Source organism: Pyrus communis, chromosome 6 (assembly GCF_041283825.1).
Source record: "Pyrus communis isolate YQ-2024b chromosome 6, ASM4128382v1, whole genome shotgun sequence".
Taxonomy (NCBI): Eukaryota; Viridiplantae; Streptophyta; class Magnoliopsida; order Rosales; family Rosaceae; genus Pyrus; species Pyrus communis.
Genome location: NC_142570.1, coordinates 4,492,326 through 4,506,206, shown reverse-complemented (window position 1 = coordinate 4,506,206; position 13,881 = coordinate 4,492,326). Strand labels below are relative to the sequence as shown.

The window sequence follows — 13,881 nt, the reverse complement described above, 5'->3', positions numbered from 1 at the left end:
AAAAAATGTATAAGAAAAACCGATAAAAGGAAATGAAAAAAATGAAAACCTATTTTGAATTGTTTTCAAATTTCATGATTTGCATTTTTTTTCTTCCCCTCTCCCATCATTCTTATTCATATCCCTCATTTCACCATATGCTTTCATCGTATCTCAAGTTGAAAAAATTTAAAAATTTTAAACTAAAAATAAAATGATTATCAAACAAGCCCTGTGATAATCATTTCGTTTTCAATTTTTAGTGTTTGTTTTCACTTTTTTGAAAACTCTAAACTGAAACATTGTTTGGTAACTACTTTCAATATTCAAACAATAATGAACACTGAAAACTATTTTCTTAAGCTTTCAAAATTTGGCCTTGGGTTTTCACTTTTTAGTTTTTAGTTTTTATTTTTTTGAAAACTGAAAATAATTAATTACCAAACAAGATTTAGTTTTCAATTTTAAAAATAATAAAAACTAAAAACCAAAAATTAAATACGAAATGGTTAGCTAACAATCCCTAAGTTAATCTCAGATATTGATTGTCTGATGCTGTTGGAAAATTGCATCTTTTAGCCACTATGGAGTGCATGACTAAAGTCAGATTTCTTCTTAATTTCAACATATGAAGACCACTAGTAATTAATTAATTACCATTTTAACCTAGTTAAAGATATGACTGAACCTTCAAGCGCCAAATATGGGTTTAGCAAAGGTTTATGCGCGCATGTTACCTTAGGTCATCTCCAACCGAAGGGTTCAGAGAGCCAGAGGACTGAAAATAACCTGAAAATCGTCTTGTGGACCTCACGAAATCTGAAAGGGCCAAAGGGCTCAGATATAACCAACATGAATATATTTAATATAAATTTATTCCTATCGGTTATATCCGACAAGAATGCTTAAACAAAAATTTGAATTCAACGGCTAGCTGACGCCAGTTACCATTGGATTCAAATTTTTTTTTTTTGGAGCCAATTTTTTATTTTTTTAATTCTTCAAAATTCTATTTTTTTCCTTATAAGTACCTAAACCATTCATTCACCATTCCTACACCATTTCATTCTCATATTTTCTTTCCTCTTTCAAAAATCTATCCTTCAAAATTTTCAATAATTTTTAAATGGCCTCGTCTACAATGAAAGGTAGGGCTTGGACCCGAAAAGAAGATGAAGCTCTTTACAAGGCTTATAGATGGGTGTCGGAAGATAGTGTGAGGGGGAATTGTTGAACAAATGATGGTGTTTGGACTCGTGTGTCCAAAAAATACTTAGAGTTCTATGAAGGCACCACTCCACTAAATATCTGAAACCACGAGAGTTGTTCTTCAAGATGGAAGAAACATCTTCAGCCAAGTTTGAACAAATGGCATCAAGTATTGTTAACAACCGCAAGTAGACATGAAAGCGACGCTAATTACTGCGACGAAGTAAGTGTTTTCATAATTTATTTTAAATATTTAATTATATTACATTTAATTTCATAAATTAATTTCCTTTAATTTTTGTAATTATATTTTCTAGGTACGCCAAGCGGAGGAATTGTATATGGAGAACAGCTCGAAGCCCTTTCAGTTTCACAGTTGTTGGAAAATTTGTAAAAGGTGGGTGTTATTTGAAGATCCAACTCAACATAGAGCTCATACACCGGTGTTCAGAACTGCATCTTTAGCTGCAGATATGGATTAAGATGGATCTCCTACCATTCAACAAATAAGGGTAGAAAATCCGTCTTAGGGTGAAGGTTCCATACCTAGGGCTATGAGACGTAACAAGGCGTGAAGGTTGAAGGAAAAAGGCAAGGAAAATGATGATTACGCCGCTCAACATGAAGTGGCAGCCTCATTGCGATTAATGGCGAAGCAAAATACCCTTGAGGCGGAAGAAAGGAAGTGTAGGCATAAAGAACGGGCCAAACAAATACAAGAAGAGATGGATGATAAGAATATGGAAAGGAACACTTCGAATTACACTCCAATGAGTAAGGCCTATTTTGATAGGAAAAAAAAGAAAAAGAAATTATGACTTGGCAGCAGTTGTTTACCTCTGACTATACTCCTACAATAGCGGATGATGAAGATGATGTTGATTATGGATATTAAATTTAAGTTGTTGTAGTTTTTAAATTTAAGTTAGTGTTGTTTTTAAATTTAATTTGTAGTTTTTAAATTTAATTTGTAGTTTTTAAATTTAAGTTGTAGTTTTTAAATATAAGTTATAGTTTTTAAATTTAAGTTGTTGTTTTTAAATTTTAATTGTTGTAGTTTTTAAATTTAAATAATAAATTATGTTTGGTCCTATGGCCCTTTGGTCCTCAGTTGGAGACGGTTTTTTGTGACAGAGTTAAAACGAGCCCTATAGCCCTTTGGCCCTCGGTTGGAGATAGAGGCAAATATGGTCCTATATTATTCATTAAAATATTAATATCTTATAGGATCAAATGACTAAAATGAATCATCTGGCCAACCTTCGTTTGGAGATGAACTTAGGGTTATGTACGTAGCAAATTGGGTTGTACTCGTCACAATCATGTGGTCACGTCTTGTCGCAAATCTGAAAGCAACCAGCCTGCAAACCTTGGACCATTCACTGTAGATTACTAAGACATATATTCATGTTAAGTACTCAATGGCATGCATGCATGTCCATGGATGAGGCGATCGTACTCGTACCAGATCATAATAAAGGACCGTGATTAGTCCATTGGCTATGGATCCAGATTCTCTCCAGATCTAAGGATTTTGAGTTTAGGGATCAATTGATCTGGGTCGTTGAAATTTGATTCAACGATTATAAACAGGGAGCCCACTACAAGTTATAATAATTGTAACCGTTGGATTAAATTTTAACGAGTTGGATCAATTGATCTCTAGGCTCAGGATCCTTAAATCCGGAGAAGATCTGGATCCATTGGCTATTGGGAAGTATATATTTTTCTTTCTTTTTGTTTTTGGCATCAAAATCCGCAGAAGAAATTGATGACACGTTTAATCTCGAGCTACATAAATTTGAAGGGAGTGCTACTATTCTAGTGGCCCTTAAATTGAGAAGGAGATCCCCACAATTCGTTGAAACTGAGGAACAAGTTGTAATTAAGGTAGAGAATATAATTTGATTCTAATTTTTCTTTTTTAGCTTTGATACCTTTAATAACAGAATATTGACTGCAATTCAATTGAAGAAAAAGTATTTAAACACATGGTTAGCAACACTTATGATAATTACTTTTTAATTTTCATGTGTGTGCTATAGATAGAGGAAAAGTATGCGGGAAGGAGGAGTGAATACAGGCAAACGAAGGATGGTGGAAGAAATGTCAAAAGAATGTGTACGAAATGACACACAAAATTAAAACCGAATAATTTCTAAGTTGTTTTCACTTTCAATTTAGTTTCTCATTTCCCTCGAATACCTTCCTTTTATTTCTAACATAGAAAATAAAAACTAAAAACTAAAAATGCAATTGCAATCAACTAGCTCTATATATTTCAAATTCATGCTGGAGCTATATGAGTAAATATCATTTAGTTAACTGCCACATATTTAACGAGTGTTTGAGTTATAAACTTGGTTAAGAATGTGCACAACTATACTTGTGAGAATCATGGATGCAGCTATGATATGACTTTGGATAGGACTGAGGGAGTTTGGGAGATGTGATATTCAACCACTATTTACAATTGCAGTTGGAGTGGCCTTATTGCTTACAAAAACCATTTTCTCGGATTCCATTATTGTACTGCTGTTTGTTGGTGATGCTCGATATCTATATAGAGCTCTAAATATTTACGTAATAACTGAACATTTCCTTTCTTATCTCTGCATGTGTCTCCTTATTAGTTTGAGAAAATGCATTTAAGATAGCGCATATACATATATGTTACAATTAGAATTCCATCCTTATGTTAATTAATTATATTTAATTTACTGAATGTGTGTGTGTGTGTGTGTTTGTGTATTGTATGTGTGTGTTGTGACTGTTGTCTGAATGCATGAGATTAAAAATGAGGTGGAGTGAGATAGAGAGGAATGGGAGACATCCTCTCAGCCCTTGATATTATTATTAGATGCAAGGTCATAGTCATTCTTTTTAGTGTACCTCCCATTTATCACTTTGTCTTTCGCCTTCATTCCTTCTCATGTCCACTAAATACTCTACTCTTTGCCTTTTACTCCTAGCCTCTCCCCCCATTACCTTTTGTCACTGCATTTTCTGCTGCTGCTGCTGCTCTCTCTCTCTCTCTCTCTCTCTCTCTCTCTCTCCCCCCCCCCAACACTCCAATTAGGGTTTCCTCCTTCAGGTATATCTCCCCTCTGGTAACAAATCTTTGATGCTTTCTCCTTCAATTGGCTAAGGCTAGCTAGCTCATAAATATATATATATCCGGGAAGGAGCTAAGAACACATACAACTAGCTCTTAATTACTTGCAAGAGCTCCACAAGGGAAAGAATAAAAAGGTATAAATTCCCTTTTTTATTTTTCCTTTCATCAGAGAAACGTATGTAGATCCCTGAAAGGTAAACATGTGTAACTTTTCCTTTAAATGCTAATTATATATATTCTACATAAATCCATACTGTGGTATCTATTTCTTTTGGAGTCCTGCATAGCCTAAAGGCTAATTAAATCGATATATAACTAGATCCTTTGGGTTTAGCTTAAATTAGATCTTAATTTCCATGTTATTGGACCTTCACTAATTAAGATGCGTAAACATATCTATAATGGGTGAGTTTGCACTAGTCAGATCCCAGTTTAACTGATTAATTTGGAAATTAAAGATTTATGATATGATATGCTGATGACCTTATACATATAAATTTGCTCATGCATTTCAGTTCTGCTTCTAATTAAGTGGCTAAGTGGATGGTGGGAGGAGAAAGATGATGGGAGGAGTCGGGGGAGTAAAATTAATAAAGAATTATAAAAGACAAAATTGGAAACCTATATTAAGGAACCATGCAGATGGCCCTGCAGGGAGAGCGATCAAGGCAGCGATCACATGCAAGAATTAACTAAACTACCCTAATTTCTATTATTAAAATGGAAAAGACTGATGAGAGCCAACAGAAATTAATTGAGAATTTCCAGATTCAAGAGATAGCTCAGTTGCATGAATTAATTGAATATATATGTGTTGGTGGTGGTGGTGGTGGTGGTTTGGATGAGAGATTATATATATATATATATGTGTGTGTGTGTGTGTGTGTGTGTGTGTGTGTGTGGTTGTTCTGATCGTCCTTGATGCATTTAACAGATGAAATCTATATAAAAAGGGAAGTTAGAAACTAAGAAAAATAAGGGGAAATATAGTAAAAGTTTCAACTGAATTATATTTCTAATCTAGTTATTGTAAACAAAATGTTAACTCAAAAATAAGAAGAAACGAAATAAATAGTTTTTTGGTATTAAAATAGAGAATATTTCAGTAAAACAAAATGCATACATGTTTTTTTTTTTTTATAAGAAATTAATGAGGGTGTGGGTTGTTAATTTGTTTAGATATTAGCTTTGGTGTGCAGTGAAATAATTTCAAATGGCATCCTCCAGCTCCTCCTATAACTCTCCATGCGCTGCCTGCAAGTTCTTGAGAAGGAAATGCATGCCGGGCTGCATTTTCGCACCGTATTTCCCACCAGAGGAGCCCCAAAAGTTTGCAAACGTCCACAAGATCTTCGGGGCAAGCAATGTCACCAAACTTCTAAACGAGCTCCTGCCTCACCAGCGTGAGGATGCCGTGAACTCCCTGGCGTATGAGGCCGAGGCACGTGTCAGGGACCCGGTCTATGGCTGTGTTGGTGCCATTTCTTTCCTCCAACGACAGGTCCAGAGGCTCCAAAAGGAGCTCGATGCCGCTAATGCTGATCTCATCCGCTATGCCTGTAATGAACTCACAACAGTTGTGTTGCCTCCTCCTCCTACTGCATCAATGGCCGGGGTAAATTCAGTAATTCAGCCGAACATGGCTCCTCAGAGAAGGTTGGTTGATCATCCTTCTCATCATCATCAGTATTACCAACAAACTAGTACAACTACAACTAGTAATGCTCCTGGAGTCGCTTTCCCAGTACTTTATCTTCCGTGGAATGAAGGAGGAGGAGCAGGTAGTGGTGGTGGTGGAGGAGGAGAGGGCAGAATGTGATTTAAGATTTGGGATTTTGAGGTTTGAGACCCTAGCTTTAGCTCATCACAATAATTGACAGAGGTAAATAAAACCCAATTCAGCTAGGGTTTGGTTGTGTCAGGCAGGTGTGGTATTAAGTAGATATGTTTACAATTTGTTGTAGTAGAACTCAGCAGGGTCTCTATGCCTAGCCTCACGTGTAGTGGTACTACTACTCTGATCTTATATATTTATATATACGAATTTGTAGCTAGCTAAAGCCAAATAGATCGGCTTAGCAGTTTCATTGTTTCCCAAGTATAACTTGGAGTTGGTGGGTTCAGTGCTAGCTGTATACCTAAATTACATATTCTTCTACCCAAATAAGGGTTATGTTTAATCAATAATATTGGAGCATCTAAATATGGCGACTGTGTCATTAATTAGTAGTGCAGCTATATGTGAAGATGCGCATGCCGTGCAGGGTTGACATTCTCTGCAGTCAGTAATGAAGTGTTTATATGTACTTAATAGCTAAACAGACAAAATATGTCTGTATAAACATTAATTAGTATATTGATTAGTTCTTTTAATAAACTATCGATGATCATATAAAGACTAAAGAGGATTATTCTTGTGTGTGTGTGCCTAAGTATATAGAGGGGGGTTAGTCCTCTTTTCACCATATATATTCTCACCATTGTTTCTGCTGCTCCTTTAATTGCATGTTGTGATGAGGACCACTTTACATGTTTAAATAATTTAAGTAGCTCACTCATGCTGCTGTTTTTCAATATTATTTCATAAATATAATTAACCTAGCTAATAAGATAATCATGGTTCTATTTATCTAATGATCACAATTTTCATTTCATGGTGTGTGTGTAGTGTGCATGTGTGTTGGCCAAGCTAGTTAGCTAGCTTGAAACTTATTAAGGGTAATACTAGAGAGACTAATATTTTAAATCAAATTCTTTAAATCATATAACGTGGTTATTGATAATTGGATTATTACTTAAGTGTTGATTAGTGTGCTTATTTTTTATTGGGAACAAATCGTATGATTTGCAAATAGGAATTGTTATTAGCACTCCAAAATCTCATTTTACACTCCTCACAAATGTATTTTTCTTTTTAATTATAAAAATTTTGGAGTGCCAAATGAAATTTTAAGTGTGCTAATAACAATTCTCTTTGCAAATTTATTCTAAAAAGTTTATCTACTTAGCATTACTCGCTTCTAAAACATTAGCTAGAATTTTGGGTTTTTTTTTTCCAATAAAAGTAAATCTTACAATAATTACGCATGAGAAGGTATTTGAAAGAGGAACGGTGTGAAATCCAACCTTTTGTGCGTGCATGTGTTCCAACTTGTTTGAATTGTAGTGTTTATCATGTACTTGATGGTGTGAATCTGTTCCTCCTCCAAATATTAAATCAATTTGTTATATTTTTTGCGTATAGTATTAGGTATAGTTGCAGAGATATCTGAAACAGCAGCACGTACAGTCTCAGTCTCTCCCTCATTGGATCCGATACATAAATCGCTGTACTTGCTCTCTTCCAAGTTCCAACTTGTACTCACTCTTTCCATCACTCATCTGCCCTCAAAGCTTACCAGCAGACAAAACAGTAAAACCTTGGATATAAAAAAGTCTAAACACAGTACTAACATTATCATACCCCTCTCTCCCTCTGTCTTCCTCTCTCTCTCTCTCTCTTGTAATATAACCTTTTTATGATGATTAGCTTAATTACACTAACAAAATGTCAAATGTTCCATCGGGAAGCTCAAAAAATATTTATAAACCCTTCAAAGCTGCTGTTGAAGCCCTGCAAAGCAATTAGGGGTTTTCGGTCAAAGCCGCAATTAGGCTAGGGTTTAAAACGAATTAACTGCCGAAGTCAACAAAAGCATATTCTATGCTTTTTCAGCAAATTAAGGGTAATGCAACAACTCGATCAACTAGTGCAAAATAAGGCATCATTATATTTATATTACGATTAAACTTTCTGAGATTCCATCAAATATTGTATGATATCTGATGGAGAGAGAGGGGGATAAAGAGAGACATTGATTTGAATTTCCTTATATTCTTGGACTAATACTGTGAAATTCTTTTTATTTCATTCTCTCTTTCTCTCACATGCATACTTTGATATGTTTTTCGTAATCTGTAGCGGCACCAAACTTTCATCATCAAAAACACGCACACCAACTTTTCTGGTTCTCCCTTCACTTTTGAGAGTCTTCTCACTCTCTCCATTATAACAATGAAACCCACAAAAGCACTAATTAAAATCAATAAAATTAAGAAAATTTTAACGAAAAAATCTTAATATTGTTCACTTTAACAAAAAAATCATATTTTTATATTAAAAAAGTTAATTTTAGTATTATTCACTTTACCCTTTATTTTATCATTTTCATTAAAACTCAAAGTTTTCAAACATTTTTCATTAGTTTTTCTTAAAATTAAACCTGTTATCTCTCTCTCTCTCTCTCTCGGTATTGTTCACTTTAACAAAAAACCATATTTTTACACTAAAAAAGTCAATCCTAATACTATTCACTTTACCTTTTATTTTGTCATTTTCGTTAAAACTCAAAGTTTTCAAACATTTTTCATTAGTTTTCCTTAAAATTAAACATGTTATCTCTCTCTCTATCTCTCTCTCGAACAGACACAAACAGAGAGTCTAAATGAATGAATGAATGGATGGTATCTGGAAGTGGGTCAGCCGTGGTTCCAGTGAGAGTCACGTCCGTTATCCTCCAATTATAATCGTCGCCTCACCTTTTTCTTCCTTGGAAATTTTGGGGCAACCAAATCCAATCTTCTTATCTCAATTCCAGATACCCCATATTCAATAACTGTTTATACTTCATTAATGGATGAGTAATTGGCTAGTAGACTGGTACCAATATATCAAGTACAGTACTTAATTAGCACATTAGAGAAAAAGTTGGGTAAAGGTTTTATCATTATCGCATGATGAGTGAGTGAAGGCTTTATCATTATCACATGACGAGTGAGTGACTTTGTGCAGTTGAAACTAAAAAAAATTGAAGTTTTGTTGTAAAATCAATTGTTAATATAGGAAGTAGTTCAATATTTACAAGCACATACAATGTATCTTCTTGTATTGAAGTGGAGATTAATACTCCAACACACTCCTCACGTTTGACGAATTTTCAAGTCAAGCACATGGACAACATAAATTGGGTGGCATAAAAAACTTGTGGCTATTGGACTTCACACGAAGGACAACATGCTTTGATATCATAAAGAAAGTTGAGGTTCCAATATAAACCAATTGACAATATGAAGAACAACTCAATTAATTATAAGTATACACAAGGTCCCTTCTTTCTTACCGTGGAGATTAATACCCTCAACATGAATAGTAAAGAGAGACATTGATTTGAATTTCCTTATATTAAGTGGTGATGGAGAGAAGTGAACCAGGTGTTGGTCGGGAAGAGGAGACATGTGGAGGCGTGGAGCAGCTGGTGGTGGCCTATGGATTGGTTGGGTGTGGTTAGCCAATTAGCCAATTCGGAATTTGAATTGGGAATGAGCTAATTAGGGAAAGTGAATTGGATGAAGTCTTGAGGTATCGGGTAGGGTAAAGAGAATAGGCTCTCTATCTTTTGTGTGAATTAAAAAGGATGAGGCTCATGTGGCTTAATTAATAAGAAAACTAATTTTTTTTTTTATTTAAATGGCTTAAACAAAATAATGCATTGCTTGACTCAAAACGACATTGTTTTGACTAAGCCATTTTTGAAAAGAGAAGTCTTTCTCTCTTTATGGTTTCATTTGCAGAACTTAAATGCAGCGGTCGCTGTACTCTTCTCCTTCACCACTTGCAATTCATACTTGGATGGTCCTTGAAGGTTCTCACAGCCTGGGAGCAAGTATGGCTTCCTAAAGTCGTTGTTTGCCCCTTTTTTTATTTTATTTTATTTTATTTTTAAGGAAAACTAGTGAAAAATGTTTAAAAACTTTGAGTTTTAACGGGATAAAATAAAGGGTGAAGTGAATAGTATCAGGATTGACTTTTTAGTATAAAAATATGGTTTTTCGTTGAAGTGAGCAGTACCGAGAGTTTTTCGTTAAAGTTCTTTTTTTTTTTTTTATGGGATCTTTTGATATAAGCGCCTCAATTTTGAATTTTTTAGATCAAATATCCATGCTTTTTAGTGATTTGATTAAAAAAAATTTTTATCATAATTTTGGTGCTATAATATGCACATTATATCGTAACAAATTTTCTATAATCCAGCCTTTTGATTACACTCTCCTCCGTTTGAGATAATGGTAAAAAAAAAAAAAAAAAAAAGGGTTGGTTAGATTCAATTTATTTTCACAATAATGCTACAATTTAGCAATAATTATCTATGATTCAAGATATTTTCTTTCCAAAATAGTTTAAAATATTTTTAAATCCCACAAAATCAAACATACCGAAATAAGTTTTTCTTTTAGTACGTTAAGAGAAAATAGGATTGAGAATAATATAAACGTACCAATGCACAATGTGTGCAAAATAAAACGTACCAAAATAAAAATAATGTACCAATATGAACAATATATATCAAATCAAACTTATCAAAATTGCAAATAAATGTACCAATTAATGATTTTTGTAAATTCAAATGTACTCGCAAATAATATATGTGACATCCCACATCGCTCATGAAAGTGATCCTTATATGTATATTCACATCCCTACCTAGCACGAGGCCTTTTGGGAGCTCACTAGCTTCGGGTTCCATCGGAACTCTGAAGTTAAGCGAGTAGCGCGTGAGAGCAATCCTATGATGGGTGATCCACTGTGAAGTTCTCGTGTGAGTTCCTAGAAACAAAACCGTGAGGGTGTGCTGGGGGCCCAAAGCGGACAATATCGTGCTACGGCGGTGGAGTCGGGCCCGGGAAGTGGTCCTGTTCGGGCCGGGATGTGACAATATATACGTAATGTATTGTACCTAATTAATAATTCGTCAACAACTATACTTAAAAAAAACAGCAAAAAAAATATAATTTCACAAAAAATTTGAAAAATTTACATGGAGCTTTTATGTTGATCACTAACTAATATCTCCACTAAATCAGAAAAAGTGCATCATGTAGAGAAAATGATTAATTCAAAAATTATTGTAATTATAAAAAATATAATAATGACATGTAATTTAGCTTGAGGTGATTATTGGTCAAAACACTTTAATCAAATTTTTAAAAAGTACATATATTTAATTTAAATGATATAGAAAAATTGGAAAATATTCTAATTTTCTTTTTTTTTTTTATTGGGTTTGGAGTTTTCGGGTACAATATGTATTAGTTCAGAATCCATAACCCATCAATCTTCTTCTCTGCAAAGACGTGGAAAAGAAGCAAGGAGCTAGTGAAACATGGCAGGAGAGGTTTTATATTATTAGCTACAAGGGACAAAGAAGACAACAGGACATGGGGCTCCTATTTTCTGCCCCCACCACAAATTCTGTATGTTCCTACCTTGATTCATTCAATTCATGAGTTTTGCCGAAGTAAGAAGGTACTGGCACAATGCTGTATATGCTCAGCATATGTATCTTTTAAGTTTAACTTAGGTTGTAACTTCTTTTTCACCTTAAGGACGGCATACACATAACTAATTAACTCTTGAATGTTTTGTGAATACATAAGTTATAGATTAAGTGGATAAGAACATTTATTTGATTATAGAGACCATGAACGACTACTCTTAGATAAGAAACTCTCAGTTTTTAATTGATAACGATGATAAGATCATCAAAGGACTAGCAAAGCTGTTTAAATAGTCATAATAAACCCTAATTGGAAAACAACAAAAAAAAAAAAAAAGGAGAAATTTCAAGAATTCCAAAGTTAACAGAAAAATATAAAAGCTAATTTGACTTATTAAACGTAACTAAAACCCAAAAACTCATCTCATATCTTAACAACGCAACAAGTTGAAATTATCTCATCTTAACATTACAACGAGTTGGAATTCTCAACGTACTCTTTCAGAAAGATATCATTGGCTCGAACGAAAACCAAAAATTCAAAATATATACTATATATTCCCCCGCAAATCATTGTTAACATCAAAATTTGCCAGGTCAATATTGATTTCTAGAGTCATGAGAAAAAATACTGTAACCTTATCTTTGATCAACAGTTATTATACGGTCAAGATCCAGGGTTATCTATTTTTGACACACTTTGTAGTGCCCACTTCGTAATTTTTCAAGAATCCAAATCATCTTTATTTCAATGTATAATTCATAAACCATCTTTACAAAAAAATTAGACAAATTCAAAACCAATAAGACATTCATTTGTAGTAAAGAAAATAGACAAATACGGTTCTGCAAAGAAACATTAAAATGACTATCATTTAATCTAACAATCATATGGTTTCAAATTTAAGTGATTTTTGATAGACATGATTTTTAAGAGAATACCTAAAAGATAGATAGATTAGATCGTTGAAATACATTACGAAGTGTGCCCTACCAAATGTGTGTCAAAAACTATGTGTCTCGATTGTAACCCTGACATATACATATCTGGTCGGATTGGTGACACCATTTTTTTTACACAACTTTTTCACAACTTTTGAGGGGACCCACTCTGTAATATATTTCAACAATATGAACCGTCTATATTTTAGGTCTTAGAATTTCTTTAACTGTTGGATTCAGGGTTTAGAATTTCTTTGACGAAACGTATTCGTTCATTTTCTTCACTACAAATGAATGTATAAATAATTATGGGTTTATCTAAATTTTTGCAAGGATGATGTTCTAAAGATAAAAGTTCAAATCGTTGAAATGCGTTACATAGTGGACCTCACAAAAATTTGTGTCAAATATTGTGTAAAAAAAGTGATGTCACGGACCTACCCCATATATATACATATATATTAGAACAGTGAATATATATAAAAAATAGTGTATAAGTGACTGCCATACACTAAAACAGTGAATGATATATCATATCCGTTGTCAACCCATCATCTTCTCATCTTCGTTGTCACTTCTCTATTCATAAAATGAGGATCATTTTTGCTCATCACCATTTAGTATGATGTATGTTCATGATCTTATTTATCATCGTTAGATAAGTTTGAATTTCGAGATTCGTGTAGTGGATAAGTACAAATTTTAAAATTCAAACTCATCTAACGGTGATATGTAAAATGGTGAGCATACACCACACTAAATAGTGGTGAGAAAAAATGCACTCTACAAAATGTTCAATACTTATTTTCTTTTCTTCATTTTAATCAGAAAAGGCCATTAGTAAACTGCAATAAATAGAGTCAGTAAAATGTCGTTGAGTCAACCTTCACTTTTGATATGAAGGAGTGGCCCATGCAGTTAATTACAAGCAATCCTGTTTTCCATGATCAGTGATCTGGGTTAGACGGTGTCCCTAACCATATGAGTACATGATGGAGAAGCTCAAAGTTTCCCTATATTTAGTGTAAAGGTATACCGGTGTTTTCCAGAGGCCGACGTGCATATTTGCTTCCTATTAAAAAAAAAAAATTAATAAAAATAGTTTGAAAACTTTGAGTTTTAACGATAAGAACAAAATAAAGGGTAAAATGAATAGTATCAAGTTTGACTTTTTAATGTAAAAATATGATTTTTTGTTAAAATAAATAGTACCGTAAATTTTTCGTTAAAATTTCTATAAAAAAACTAAAAATTAAAATTAAAAAAAAAAAAAAAAAAACCCACACACACACATCTATGCATGCTTTCCCTTTCTTTCAC

General features: G+C 33.6%; 1 protein-coding gene across 5 annotated transcripts; it reads left to right on the top strand.

Annotated features, from left to right (window-relative positions):
• The first annotated feature begins 4,102 nt into the window (after positions 1-4,102).
• Positions 4,103-6,511, top strand: LOC137711467 (protein LATERAL ORGAN BOUNDARIES). 5 transcript variants are annotated; one of them, XM_068450712.2, is made up of 2 exons: positions 4,103-4,440; positions 5,493-6,511. In XM_068450712.2, the coding sequence occupies exon 2, from the start codon at positions 5,520-5,522 to the stop codon at positions 6,123-6,125; it is 606 nt and encodes a 201-aa protein (XP_068306813.2). In that variant the 5' UTR covers positions 4,103-4,440; positions 5,493-5,519; the 3' UTR covers positions 6,126-6,511. The 5 variants fall into 5 exon arrangements, with proteins under 5 accessions (XP_068306813.2, XP_068306814.2, XP_088551592.1 ...); XM_068450713.2 differs by having other exon boundaries at positions 4,114-4,440; positions 5,506-6,511; XM_088695466.1 differs by having other exon boundaries at positions 4,115-4,440; positions 5,486-6,511.
• The last annotated feature ends 7,370 nt before the right edge of the window (positions 6,512-13,881 follow it).